Raw genomic sequence first — 15,021 nt, forward strand, 5'->3', positions numbered from 1 at the left:
GTGTATGAGGCTTGAACGTTGCCTGGAGTGTGTCCTCGTGCTGTGCCATCAGTCCAAATACTATGCTACCATTATTACTTAAAATGGGCCAATCTTGTTCCAAATAAGAAAATTCTGATGTCTGACCAGCTGCATATATTGAGTTTTTCAGAAACCTTCAGTAACAGCAGAGGACGTAGGCACCAATTACTTCTTCTTTTGTCCTCCTCCAATAACAGGGTTTCTTGTGTATGTATGTATGCATACATGCATGTATGTTTATATAACAATTTTAAAACTTTTATGATCAGTTTAAATACATTATAGTCCGTATACACTTTTAACATTATCCAGACATGTGCAGTAGCTTTCAGATGTTTTACTTGCTTGGTTTAAAATAAAAAAAAAGAAAAGAAAAGAAAAAAAGTGAGTTTCAAACAAAGAAAAGAAAATTATTTGTTTTTGTACAGATTTCTTAATAGGAATCAAAATGTGAAGAACAGAGTTTGTATGTTTGCCTGTTATGCCACCAAGGCTTAACTGTGTCAATGAGAAATTGATCTCAGTGGTACTTGAGTGGATCCTGGGTGGGTGTATATTGTATTCATATTGAAGAAACATGAGCATAATAGAGCGTGAGGTTCAGTCGAGTGACTCTGGAGTCAGGTCTTCAGTTTCAGAGAAAACAATAAACACATTGCAGGATTTTCCTTTAGCCTCCTCGAACAGTATGAGGATGACTGACATTTCACAGCTCAGACAGCTTTGCTAAACCAGTTGGTTAAATTCTAAACCTTTTGATTTTCAATGAATTCTTGGAGGAATTGTCAGTGTCAAGGACATCTAGTTCATCAACGAAGAGCACCAAACCAGGGCAAGGCAATCTCAGCAGACTCCGTCATCTGACGGGAAGCTACCCCTGTAAACACTTCAGTGTGCTTTGTGTCTCCAGAACACTTCATATCCTACATACTGCCAACACAATGGAGCTCTGTTCCCTCACCGTCTCACCCAGTATAGTAATTTATCTGTGACACCAAGAGCCCCCCGAAAACTGGACATTCTTTTAAAAGACATAACCTCAGCTACAGGAGCCGCAGCTACACACCTACAGTAGGTGGGTGGTATGTGGGAGTTTTGGTTCGTTCACCCTGCCAAATTAGACTGTTTCACACCCACACCAGCAGCTTTTGATAGCAGTTGTTAGGCTGAGAGATAAACAGTGTTTGGGTGGTTAGATGAACACTTTTCAATAGAGCCTACTTTAATTTCTTCCAAAAGAATTCTTGGTCAGAAACAGCTTCTGCTGTTATCAAGCCTCTGAAAATGATATTTAATCATGCAGTCTGTTCTGTTTGTTTTTGATAATTTTATTAACTTTCATTTTAAATAAATGCATGTAAGGCAGGGTGTAACCTCGCAGGGTTTCTCTCTCAGCAACTTGCCATTTGTCAGTTCATTTTCGTGAAATAGCTTCACATTTCAGAGGCAAATATCACAGAACCTCACACAGTAAATCTATCTGTGTGGCTATGAGCAGTAAGTATGTAAATGTGTACTTTTGTAATTTGAGTCAACTGACCATTTAACACCATTTTCAAAGCAACAGTGTTTTATTGTTTCAGCTATCACTTGTGAAACACACATGTTGTTAGAAGCTTCATTTCTTCAGCTCTTTATACAGGATGCACTTATATCCTTTCTATACTGGATACGTCCGCTCCAGACACACACCATCAAACCTTTGACCACACTCCCACTTGTTTTTGGAAGTAGCTCAACTACAGTGTAGTGCAAGTTGAGTTAATGAATGCCAGCTGTAGATTCATATTTTATTTTATTTTTTATTATCAAGCCAGAAAGACCAAAAACTGGCAAAACCAACAAGAGGAAAACAAGAACGGTAAGAACATTAACATCTTTAGAACATGGTTATGTAAGCTGTTGTGTGGTGTGTTGGTTTGATGTTGGTCTATGGGGCAGATGGATGAACAAAAAAAGAAAAAAGAAACGAATGGGAGGTGTAGGAGAAAAGGAGATTAAATTGATGGGGAAAATAGAAATAATGAAAAAAATAAAAATAATAATCATGATAGAGATAAAAAATGCACACTGATACTACTCCTAGTTTTTGCTGCTTCCACTGCTGCTACTACTAGAACTACCACGAATACTAGTACCACTACTACCACTATTAATAACAATTTTGAAAATAATAATAATAAGTGAGATTTTGAGAGATAAAGTTAAAAAAATATACATGTAAATTCATGCATAGAGTGAAAGTCTTTTACAGAACTCCCTTGCAAGTAATAAGTGACATAAATTATGCAACAAGCCTCTTCTATTGATTTAAACACGCTGTGTCAGCTAGCTTGGCAACATCCCATGAATGGATCCAAAGTATAAATTTGTCCCTCCCAAAAAACCCTTCCATACCCGGTGTTTAGAAGTGAAAATAAAAACAACCCACTTCAACCTCAATTAAATCAACACTGTGTTTATTTCTCACATTTGTCTCTGATATCCTGCGTTTGTTGGCGCCTACAAGTTGCTGCAGGTTTGGCCATCAACAGTTCCTCTATGAATTACTGCTTCCTGTCAAGATGAGGCCTGGCACGTCAACAACGCCTGGCAGGAAAAAGTTGTGGCTGTTACTGTCAGGCTCTTGTATTTCATTTTAATTTGAGCTTCTCTCTCTCTTGTGTGTGTGTGTGTGTGTGTGTGTGTGTGTGTGTGTGTGTGTGTGTGTGTGTGTGTGTGTGTGTGTGTGTGTGTGTGTGTGTGTGTGTGTGTGACCTATGAGACAGAGGGCTTACCCACGTCATCATGTTGGACTGAGACTCGAAGCATCAAAGAGGCTCTGAACGATAACGTCAGAAGAATGACATGAGCCATTGTCCTCCTGGGCTGCTGTGCACCGGAAAACACTGTCCATGATCCCATAAAAAAGGATTTTAACCAGAACAGAAAACAGGAGGTGTTGTCAGTATAAATAACATGTAATCAATACCACCAAATTGAGACTTTGAGACTTCATACTAATTTGCTGAACACTAAATGCTCATGAAATTAGATTTTATGGTGACGAAACAACAGCAATTACAAATCCAAAAATCGAAAATGTTGTGACACAAGCACAATCATTTTCAAGAACAAACACTGAGACAGCTTAATGTGTTAAGCACAAACACAAAAAAGCGTGCGTGCGTGCGTGCGTGCGTGCGTGCGTGCGTGCGTGCGTGCGTGCGTGCGTGCGTGCGTGTGTGTGTGTTGTGTGCATGCACTCTGGCCATGTGTGTGTGTAAAGAGGGGCAGCTGATGGAGCAGGGAGCTGGCCAATGGAGGGAGGGGACTGAGGAGGCTAGAGGAGTTTATAAATTCCTACCCATGTTTACACCTCACCCACAATCTGATCAATTCTCATGCTATCAACACTACAGAGAGGAAACATCTGGCTCACGTCTGGGCTTTGTTAGAGAAAGGGGGCACTTGCTTTACAAGAAATGGATTGTGAAATCTAGTGGCTGCACTGCAAATAATTCAGTCTGACTTGTTCATTTGGCTCACAGAGTGCTGAGGAGGAACGTGTCTGCTCTCTGATTTAGAGATGAACCTCATTTGAACTTGGCTGGCCGCACATTGAAACCCTCAAGCCTTGGACTCTACTATATACTACTTCTCTCAGACCCTCGTTTAGCCATCAGCACCTATGTATAGCAGTGGCTACTCTCAGGTCTCCAAGTACAGCCCGCAGGCCCAAAAGAAGATGCAGTACCGCTCAAGTGGCAAGAGCTGCGGCTACTACATGCGCATTGTCTTTTTCTTCTCTTCGCTCATTCAGTCTCTTATCATAGTCAGCTTGGTGCTCTTTCTGATCTACGGTAAGAAGCAGGACTCAGCGTCCACATCACGCATCCAGGACCTGGAGGAGAGCTTCAGCCGACTCTCCATAGAGAATGTTGCCCTGAGGCACCAGAGGAAGAACCTGACCACATTACTCAACTCCACGCTGACTGAAAAGGCCCGCAATGACTGGGACCTGGCCAAGCTGCGCTACTTCACCAACATCTCAGCAATCCTTATCCAAGATATGGACAAGAGGCTGGTGAGAGACTAAGCTAAGTCTTTGTATTACATCTAACATGCAAATTATTGTCTTTTGTGAGTGTTTCCATGTGTAACTTAACTGTTATAGCTTACTTGGAATTGAACTTTAACCTTTCAACAGCCTTTCATTAACTGTTGTTAGTGTAAATATAAAGTTAATAATGTAATTAAGTTACAAATGAAAGGATATACCTGCAATGCCTTGGTCAAATTGAGCCTCAGCAGATAAAAAGCTGTTAAAGCTTGTGGTTCAATTATCTGATCAGCTTGAACAGTGTCATACTCCGCTATGATGAGTATATTTACACCACTCATTACTGCATAAAAATTTGATGTTTTTAAATAAATAGGATTGTAAAATGTAGTTCTGAGATATTATCTTATAGTTTTTAGAACAAGAAGCAACACAACAGATGGTTATAATTATTATGAGTCAACGTGCCACTTTAGACCCACATGTAAATGATCAATTGTTTTTACATTTCGCAACTGGTTTAGAACAACTTACTAAAACACACAATTCTTTCAATGTAATTTCAACAGAAACAGTGCACTGCCGAGTTGATTTTTTGCAAGTCCTTAACACGTCCACCTGGCCAATGCCCACAATGTAAGTACAAAATTTCTTCATTGCAAACCCAAAAATAGATATATAAATGAAACATCTGAGTTACTAATCCTTGACTGCAAGATATAGAGAGAGATATATTTGCCAACTTTCTCTTTTGCCTTTATAACCTAGTGCAACCAGGTGTCTGCAACTGTGGGCTGTTGGCTGAAGAACTGAAAACCAGGCTTGACCTTGTGGAGTCCAACTTCACACAAACAACACGGGAGATGAGGATGGAAATGGACCAGATAGCCAGAGAGAGGGACAACTTGAACTTGGAGGTCATCCGTCTGAGGAGGGACAGAGCCACACACCAAAGGACAGTGGAGCACTATAAAGATAAATGCAAAGAAGACTTTGCCCAGTCCTTGAGTGGTGTCACCAATGTCACCAAGGCTTTCTTAGAGAAGGTCGAGTCCCTCTTCCCTGCACACATCGCCTTCCAGCTCACCTGTCCGAAACAGAGGGAACATCTGGAGCAGATCCGCACCAATTGCACCAGCCTGTCCAGAGATGTCGAGGACAAGTTCCAGCGTTATTTGAACAGTGTAGGAGAACAGGTGTCAGGCATTCAGTCGGAGAACAGCCGCTTGAAGGCAGAGAACTGGCGACTGTCTGAGGACTATCGCTGGTGCAGCCAGAACCGCACAGGCCTGATCCAACAGCACAGGCAGAACTTAACCAAGATTCAGCAGAAACATGATGAGGACAAGGAGAAACTCCTGTTGGACAAGATCAGGCTGAATGGAGAGATAGAAGTCCTGGGCAACAATGTCAAATATAAAAGTAAAGAGGCTGAGCACCTTGCACAGAAACTCAAGGAGCTCAACTTGACCTGCATGTCTAAGGTAAGAAACCAGGTGCCGTGACTGATCACACGAATTGTAATAAGCTCGGGGGGTTGCATTTTAATGCAACTAAATTTAGAATTGGAAACCAGACCCACTGTACCACGAACAATCTTGCAAGACCAATTACACAATGTTCTTTTAAGTGAAGCTGTTTTATCAGTGAAGACAGTTAAAAGGACAAAAGACAATTACTATCAAAAACAGTGACTGATTTTGTGGAGTTTCACTTATTGCAAGCTGTAGAAGATGGCAGTAGCAGATATCACATGCTGGTGCAGGAACGGTGGTGGAGATTCTTTACTACAGTGTAATGTAACATGAGTCTATACAAGTTATCATTGCATTACATAGCTGTTGACTTTTACAACAAACCCCTTTTTGTGTGATGATCTTCATCTAACTCTAACTTTGTTGTCAATAATACTCTCCTTCTCTGCATTATCATATGACATATTTGCTAAGATAACATCAAGAATACTAACAGAGCTCTTATCCCAGTGCCTGGAGATCTTAAGGCCTTACATAAGATGAATGAGATCAAAGTAGCCTGACAGGTTATTGGAAATGATCCAGCTTTCATTGCAGAGGAGGTGGAGAAGGGAAACTGTCTGCCGGTAAAGTACAAGAGAGCAGAAGGGTGAGAACTGGGAAAATACGTCTGCCAATTGTTATGTTGAGTGTCTAGTGTTATCGAGGAATCGGGTTTGGCAGAAAACAGAAAATATAATTCAACATAATGATTTGGGTAAATTCAAAATAGTTTGATTGCATCATACAATGTTACTGAAATTCATTTTTGAGAATCGCAAATGATGTAGAATCTATTTCCCATATTAACACTGATCTCATTTGACTTCAGACAGGGTTAGGTGGATTTCCAGGAGTGCCTCAGACAGGTCAGACTGGGTGGGGATCCAGCTCTGCCTCATCCAGCTCTTCTGTTTTGGATCAGCTTGGTCGGACAGGGTCAGGTTTAAGCTTTGGCTCATCTGGATCAACATTCAGTAAGCCACTATCAACTGGGACAGGGTCTTCAAGCTCATCCATCCTGTCGTCTGGGTCAAGTAGCTCCATTGGGTCGGGATACAATAGGCAAGGCTCAACTGGGACAGGCTCTTCAAGCTCGTCCATCTTGTCATCTGGGTCAAGTAGCTCCATTGGGTCGGGATACAATAGGCAAGGCTCAACTGGGACAGGCTCTTCAAGCTCGTCCATCTTGTCGTCTGGGTCAAGTAGCTCCATTGGGTCGGGATACAATAGGCAAGGCTCAACTGGGACAGGCTCATCTAGCACGTCCATCTTGTCAGGTGGGTCTGGTAGCTCCACCGGGTCAGGATACAATAGGCAAGGCTCAACTGGGACAGGCTCATCTAGCACATCCATCTTGTCAGGTGGGTCTGGTAGCTCCACCGGGTTAGGATACAATAAGCCAGGATCAACTGGGGGAGTTGCATCAAGCTATGGATCCACAGGGTCCAATCCAAGTCTTAGCTCAAGTGGGACAGGCTCAAATAAGCCAGCACTGAGTGGGAGAGGCTCATCAACTGTTGGGTCCTCCTCTGGGTTATCTGGGTTAATCCCAAATTTTAGCTTAAGTGGGACGGGCTCAAATAAGCCAACATCAAGTGTGAAAAGCTCCCCAGGTCTTGGGTCATCCTCTGGGTCAACTGGATCTACAAGTAAAACAGGCTCTGGACTTTCTTGGTTTGGGTTAGGGACCAACTCAGGACAAAGTAAGACAGGAGGCGGAACAGGGAAAGTACCATCAAGTGGGAATAGTCTCGGTGGAACTGGATCGTCAATTGGGGCAGGAAGAACAAGTGGACTTGGAGGTGGCCCAGGTAAGAATGCAGTTGTTTGTGTCTAGTTTATTTTTCCTATTCTGGGACATTTTAAGTAAAGTTATGGTTCACCCATTTGTATCTAAAGGATGTCATTGTGATAATTCCGCAACATCAAACTTTTGAATGAATGGATCTGGTGTCACCTTTGTAGAACCTCACTAGAAATGCTAACTGTTAGCAATTCTTTAGTACTGTGAAGCATAAAAGCAGCCCGGCTGATTATGTCATGGCTGAATAGTGACAAATCACTGTCTTCTTATGTCTAACCAACAGTCAGTGTTGCTCAGCACCTTCAAGATCTGCAACGCCTCATCAACCCTGCTGGCCCAGAGTGAGTAAGAAGTATCTCTAGCTATAGGTTGAATGTGAATGTGTTACCACTGTTTTTGTTGCAGTCTGAACAGTGTGTACACAGAGGAAATATTCTATATATCTGTTATTGGCAGCAAATTGCCAGACAAAAAAAACACAACAACAGCACATTAATCTGTCTCTCAATACTTTCATTTCTCTACCAAAAATGGGTCAGAAATGCATAGTTTCGTGTTTTTAAAAAGGCTAAATTCTTCTCTAAAACAACAGGGCATTGTAGTTTTTAGTACGTTACTCAAACAGAAGGAAACAGTCTATTTGTGTGGGACTATTTTCAGCCACAGAGTAATATACATTTGGCATTCTAGTGAGTATTCACATCACCACACTATGTATAAGATTGATCAAATAAACTGCAGTGCCCATGATCATTGCAGTAAAGAAATGTCATCCAAGGCGACAGTGAGGCTCATTGAAGTATTTCTAATAGTTATTGGACAAAAATAGAGCTATATGACAAAAAAGAATTCAGTAAATCAGTCTTTGACAGGACAATATTAGTCTGACCAATTCATTGTTGGTTTTCGTTTTATTCATGGAGAATTGTTGACAACAAATATATAAATATGGAATATTGCCAAAATCATCCTATAGCAAAAAGCTATGATGTTTTTAGATTTTATGCACTCAGTCACTCATCATCATCACACAAAGAAATAATGTAAGATTTTCTTTCTTTCTTTCTTTTCCAGGGAGAAACAAGATCTCGCCAGAATTTTGGGTTAATTCATCTTCATGAGAAAAAAACGAAACTTAAATAAGGTTTATCTTCCATTGCATCTATTACGCACTGCTAAATGCAAGCTTCTCATATTGAGTTCACATATTGTATATCAATATAAATGTACCATATATTACACACTGTTTGTGACAGTTTATACTTCAATATGTATTTAGAAAAGTAAGAAGAATAACTTTAGCACTTTGAATGTAAAATGTGAAGCTTGTGTGTCAGTGATTTGTATCCACACATTATGCAACTTAGGATGAATAAGCACATGTTGTATTTTTACAGTGTAAATATAGAGAAATAAAAGCTTTGTTTGAAGATAAGTACATCAACTATGCCTGTCTCGTCTTTATAAACAAAGCTATTTAAGATATTACCCTATGCAGACCCGGAAATAACTGTTTGTCCCTGTGTGCGTCACCTATTGTGCGTCTAATTGTCTACAAATGATCCTCCACCCCCTCCTGTGATGTTTCAGGCAAGATTTACTGGCAACGCGATTTAATCCCTCCAGCATGTTTATGTTTACCTGCCAACCTGTCAGCAGGCCGGTGGAGGCAGATGGGAGGAACCTTTGGAAACACTCTTGTACACATGCTGTTGTTTAAGACAATGTGCCTGAACTGAGGAGAACACGGATATCCATGGCCTAAACACACCATTATGTATCAATTAGAAATAACACATGACACTTGAAAAGATGGGCAAAAACAAGGCAATAACACAACAAAAGCAGCCAGATTTTATCTTTACTCTTTAGTAATTGCTTTCTTTCTGAAACAAAGAGACAGAAATTAATATAGAAAAAAATAGGTTTGTTTAAACATTTGTGAGATATGAATGGCACTTCTCTGTAATAGAGTTTCAAATTATATTATTGACATTGATCATAGAATTGGTTCAATGAACATGTCCTTTCATTTGTACATTATCACGAAGTCAAAGTCAAGCAGGGTAACCGTTATGAGAACAGACAAACATCCTGTTCATTGCACTGGAACATACTGTTAGCTGAAGAACCAAAAGTGTGGTGGCGCCAATTAATAAATACAGTACTTAGAGTTGAGTGAATGGAGAGCTCTTTCCTGTCTAAAGGATATCCTTTGTTTAACATTAAGTGTTTTTCCACATTTGGGATGTGCAGCTTACTGTAGGAGTAGCTGTGACGATATTAAAGGTCAACTGGTTGGATGCTTCTGGGAGTCACTTTATTAGACGGACTGAGACACAGGATGTGTAAAAACTACTTCACTGGAAAATGATCATGATGATGCTGCTGTGTGCAAACATGTTTCCTGCCATCTTGGTGCATTTTTCCTGTCAGCTCATGTCATTTCTTTATTCCCTATACACGAATAACACAATTGTCCATTGCCATTGTTCCAACTGTAACAGCCAACAATAAATTCATTTGAAGTTACACAGACTGATATATATGTGTGTGTGTGTGTGTGTGTGTGTGTGTGTGTGTGTGTGTGTGTGTGTGTGTGTGTGTGGATAGATAGATAGATAGATAGATAGATAGATAGATAGATAGATAGATAGATAGATAGATAGATAGATAGATAGATAGATAGATAGATAGATAGATAGATAGATAGATAGATAGATAGATAGATCTGAACTTTGTTGAATGCTCTTTTATAATTCTGAAAAAGTTCAACCAACACTATCTAAAAGGCTTTGAATAGGGTGTGAAAAAGCATTTGTTAGTCTATCCATATTTGTCTTTATTTTTGGGTCATCATTTAGGCCATATGTCCCACTGGGATCAGGATCATCCAGTTTGGGGCTGAGAGACTTCCACACATTCTGAGACTCATCGCTGGCATTTCTTTGGGGATGTTGACCCTCAGCATTGTGAACAGCACTGAGACCGCTGACGCAGAGTTGGGACCATTGTGTCGCAGCCTGCCCGGCCACCTCCTTCCTCGTCATGATGCAGGAAAGGGAACGGGTCCTTATGATTACGACCTCCTTCCTCACCTGGGGTTGCAGGACTGTGACCTCCTTTGTCTGTGGCTGCTAATGTTCCCACTTTACTGTGACTTCTAATTGCATTTCCTATCTGCCTGGCCTCCCTCGGGCCCATGGCTGCTCAGGCCGGTAAAGACATCAGGGGGCAAAACCCCCTCTGTTGTGCAGATACTATAGTGTTGAGGGAGGTGGGGGTGAGGTAAGTGCTGTAAACAGCTGGGAGGGAAAATGTACCATAGCACTGATGTCCTTCAGCTCAAGCATGACTTTCACCTTGACCTCTCTCTCCAAGAGTTCTGGAAAAGAAAACATCGGCCAGTTTAATTGCTTAAAGAGGATGGGTTTGGCATCCTGTAACCTGTGTTTGAGCAGCTAGACCGAATGTAGCCTCAGTTTTATGGACAATCCTGCAGTCCTGAAGTTGCACACGTGATGTCAACATACCAAAACACTGCAGATGCAACTTTTCTTTGGTTTACTGCAGTAACACAAACAACCCAACAACTCACAGATGAAGCTCTTTCATGACTTGGATAGACATGAAACACTTGTGGTTGAACAATCCATCCAAAACTTTAACAGCTGTGTCATATATTTATGTAATCGATGTTGGCTGTGATACAAGCTTGTGTATCTATAAATCTCGCAGGGAAATGTTAACCACAACTCAATGGATGCATTTCAGCAAGGAACATCCAATCACTGAGTTTAAAATTTTGTCATGTGTGCTGCTTACAGTGGGTGGAAGCTAAAAGTTTCACTGTTTAGAAAAGAGATTTTATAATCTGCATTTTAAACCAGTTCACTTTTAATTTGGGGACATTTAGCAGCGGTGGCATAGCATTATGAAGTGTTTTGAACACTCTCATCCATGCCTCTGGCTGGATTCTTCTCCATGGCAACGATGGCTTGGCTCATGATTATTGCAGTGCTGAGAGCCGTCCATAATGCCAAAATGATAGATAAAACATGATTTCTCAGAGGTAAAGCTACAATAATTGAAACTTTTGGTCCTAACATAGATCTTTATGACAATTACATTAACTGGGGGATACTGAGTTTCTTTGTTGAGCAACATCAAGAATATCGTTGAGAGAAAAGGTTGAATTCGCGAATAAAAAAATAGAGAAAATCACTTCCAGAACCAGCAGCTCTCACACTTTGCAACCCTGCCAGATTTCTTTCTGTTCCACAGCTCGAGGGGATTACAAACAATTACATGCAGTTGTAGAATAGTTTCAACCAAACTGAGCAAATGCAATTTTAATGATTGTAATACATTATGAAAGTAAATTAAAAATGTGAATCAAAACTGCCAAATATGGAGTACATGTGAACAATACAAGTCCCAGGCTGCTTCAAGCTTAATGCTAACATCAGCTTGCTAACATGCTGATGTTGAGGTGTATCAGTTTTGCAAAATTCACCATGTGAACACAGCGTTTTAGCATGCTAACGTTTGCTAATTAGCATTAAACACGGTACAGTTGGGACTTATTTGTCATATGTTTTGCATTAGACCTGCTCATGAAATGGTAAGTGAATGATAATTGTGACTGCTGCTGGTGCTGGATTCAAAAGTCAGAAGATCAAATCAAATAAAAATATACCAGTGAAAAAACAAACTATTTTGGAGACCAGTGTTAATGTATGTCACACAAAATACACACTGAATTCAGTTACATCATGTTTTTATCCCTTGTTCTGTACACGCACCTGCCAAACTAAAGCTAAACACACTAGAAACAAGACGCTTTATTGAGGAACAAATGACTATTTCCGGGATAGGCTCCAGCCCCCCCACAACCCCGAAAGGGATGGTCGGTACAGAAAATGGATGGAAGGATGACTATTTCCTAGGTGTCAATTGTTGTCGTGAGCTGAACTGCTGCGAGTCCAGAGCAGCTGCAACAGTGTCGTATTTATCCATGTCATTGATTATCCATCATATGCTGAGAGCCTTACTGCTGCAGCACCAATGACAGGGATAAAGAGAAGATTACTGACCATCTCCTCTGTAAGACAAAGTCAGAGCTAAAGCCACAGCAGTTCTTTGGTTTCAATCCCTTACACCCACTGAGAGACACGAGTCATTGCACAAAGCTGCACAATAATTTCCCCTGGGATAAAAACATTTCAGTCTTATCTTCAGTGTATGCAAACACCTGCTGACAGCCGCGAAACTCAGTATAGGTCAGGTTTAGGTGATGGGACAAGGCTGGTTCAGCAGGATGTCCACTCTGACCGTGTCATACCTGCTGATAAATAATACTTTTTCATAACTAATAAATCACATTATTTTGCATGAGACAGAAAGTTATTGTTTCCTTGTAGTTAAAATATTGTTTCAAGGTTATCAGTTCTTTACTATGAAAAAGGAAAGTGAAAGCAAGTGAAGCGAGGTTCTCTGGAAGCTCATTTCAATAGTCTGTGATCATTTCTTAAATTCACAGAAGGCCATAGACTCATGCAGTTTCAGAGAGGTCCAATGATGTGACAAAAGGCAAAGAGAGGCATGATTTGACCATGGATCAATTTTCAAACCTCCAAACCCAGATACAGAGTTACAGAGCTTTATTTTTACCCTTTGTCTTTGCATTCTGCTGAGCTCTCATCATGTTTTCTTTGTGGTTTTGTGGTCCAGTGATTTATTTCCGTTATCTGTCCTTAACATCAAAACTGGAAGATATAAAGTACTCATCAGCCTTTTTTTTTTTTTCCCATTTGTTTATCTCTATAATTTATGAGAAGCTAGAACCTTTACCTTCAACCTCAAACCTCTGTGTGTCTTATCAGTTCCTGAGAACTCCCTTTTTTCCTGTGAGGGTTGTGTAAATGGAGTTTCCCCTCATTTGAATCAACGGTGACATATGATGTGAATATGACACAAATTTGTGATTTTCCGAAATATAATAGATATGACTTGACTTGAAACTTAGGGGAAGGGGTCAGCTATTTTTTAACATGAGGACGTATGATGAAGTAGATGGTTAAATAATGTGGCAGCAGCCTGACCCCTACCCGGTGGGTTAAGCTGTCTACTGCCTCCATCTAGCGTCCATAAAGGTGTATTGTCATGCAGGAGTGGAATTGGAGGGAAATTAAAGTGTTATGGGTGTGTAATTAAGTTTCCCTCTGGCTCAAGCTCTTTTGCAGGTCTAAATGTTGTGGTAATTTACAGAGCATGAAGTTAATATCGCCTTAAATATTTCACTGAAAAGCTGAAGTTATTGGATAATCATGATTTGCTGCTGTAAAAGCATGCAGAATTCAGAGGAAGTGGAAGCTTTGGAAGGTGGAGTGATATTGTGTTTTCATTTTTAATCATGTTACGTATTTACTTGCAAATTGCTAAGGAAAGAAAGCTCTTCAGCTCTCATTACATTGAAGGATGTGGTCACTTTATTCTTCTCTCACAGTCACAGTGGTCTGCTCTTGTGTTTGTCTTCACTGTGCCTGAAGCAGTGAAACACAGACACAAAAGACCCTCTGCAGCAGACAGAGCTCAGGGAGAAACTGTCCATGTGTTGACCTGACAGTGAGACCCTGTGACAGGCAGACAGACGGGCCTTACGGTGACAGCCTCAACAGAGGGTGTGAATGAATAATTGATCCCAAGAAATCCAATTAGTGTCTCTCTGGCCCTGTTGGGCATAGCATTTCCACACAAGATGTTTTATCATATTGTTGGTGAAAATGAGACATGAACATTTTAAATGCGGCACCATATAATTCCACTCTCATTGAACTCTCCAAGCTGTTCAGCTGTCAACATGTTTTTAAGACGCAGTTGTAGAAAAAGGCTGGCTGTTGAAGCATGGGCTTTACCAATGAGGGCTTCTAAGAAATTACAAATATGGACTATTGAAGTTTTATTCTGTGAATTCTGCAAGGCTGGATTACCATCGAGGCAAAGCAGACCACTGCCCAGATGTCCCTAGACCCCAACAAGGACCTCAACAAGTACATGTTCACAACATGTCAGTAAGTTTTGGTAATTTAATTAATTGCACATTGTTACATCTGCTATTTTTATTTGAATTAATAGTTTGACATTTTAGGAAATGTGTTTTTTGTCAAGAGTTTGATGAGTAGACTGATACCTCTCTTGTGTCTGTGTGTTAAATATTATGCTACAGCCAGCAGCCGGTTAGCTTAGCTTATCTTGGCACAAAGACTGGAAACAGGCGGAAACAGCTTTTTTTTTTTTTTTTTTTTTTTTTTTTTTTTAGCAAAATCCATCTACCAGCACCTCTAAAACTTACTTTACACATTAAATCTCTGTAACCGTTTAATCTGTACATGAACTGAACATTAAAAAAAAAACATTTGTGGGTTTATGGGAGTATGGGGAGTTGTGTGAGCAACAATTCCTGCTGACAGTGACTTACTGGAGTTTCCACTGGTTTCCTGGCATCCTGCCTTTGTTTTTGCACTTCAGTTTCTGTACATATTAAATAAACAAGATATATAATGTTAATTTGTGAGCATTGCATCTCTTGTTGGTCTGGCTGCCCTTGGACAGAGCCAGGCTAGCTGTTTTCACCT

General features: G+C 40.4%; 1 protein-coding gene across 1 annotated transcript; it reads left to right on the plus strand.

The window, feature by feature from the left end:
• The first annotated feature begins 3,403 nt into the window (after positions 1-3,403).
• Positions 3,404-8,819, plus strand: plvapa (plasmalemma vesicle associated protein a). The gene is made up of 6 exons (XM_070973375.1): positions 3,404-4,087; positions 4,633-4,699; positions 4,832-5,547; positions 6,410-7,382; positions 7,668-7,725; positions 8,459-8,819. Exons 1-6 carry the CDS (start codon positions 3,692-3,694, stop codon positions 8,490-8,492), a joined length of 2,244 nt encoding a protein of 747 aa, XP_070829476.1. The 5' UTR covers positions 3,404-3,691; the 3' UTR covers positions 8,493-8,819.
• The last annotated feature ends 6,202 nt before the right edge of the window (positions 8,820-15,021 follow it).

The sequence above is a fragment of the Chaetodon trifascialis genome, chromosome 11 (genome assembly GCF_039877785.1).
Source record: "Chaetodon trifascialis isolate fChaTrf1 chromosome 11, fChaTrf1.hap1, whole genome shotgun sequence".
In the NCBI taxonomy this organism is placed as follows: Eukaryota; Metazoa; Chordata; class Actinopteri; order Chaetodontiformes; family Chaetodontidae; genus Chaetodon; species Chaetodon trifascialis.

Excerpts from the sequence above, each read along its gene's own strand:
- plvapa (XM_070973375.1), top strand. The coding sequence starts at position 3,692 with ATGTATAGCAGTGGCTACTCTCAGGTCTCCAAGTACAGCCCGCAGGCC. Across the intron at positions 7,383-7,667 it reads AAGAACAAGTGGACTTGGAG|TCAGTGTTGCTCAGCACCTT; the intron begins GTGGCCCAGGTA and ends TCTAACCAACAG. Across the intron at positions 7,726-8,458 it reads ATCAACCCTGCTGGCCCAGA|GGAGAAACAAGATCTCGCCA; the intron begins GTGAGTAAGAAG and ends TTTCTTTTCCAG.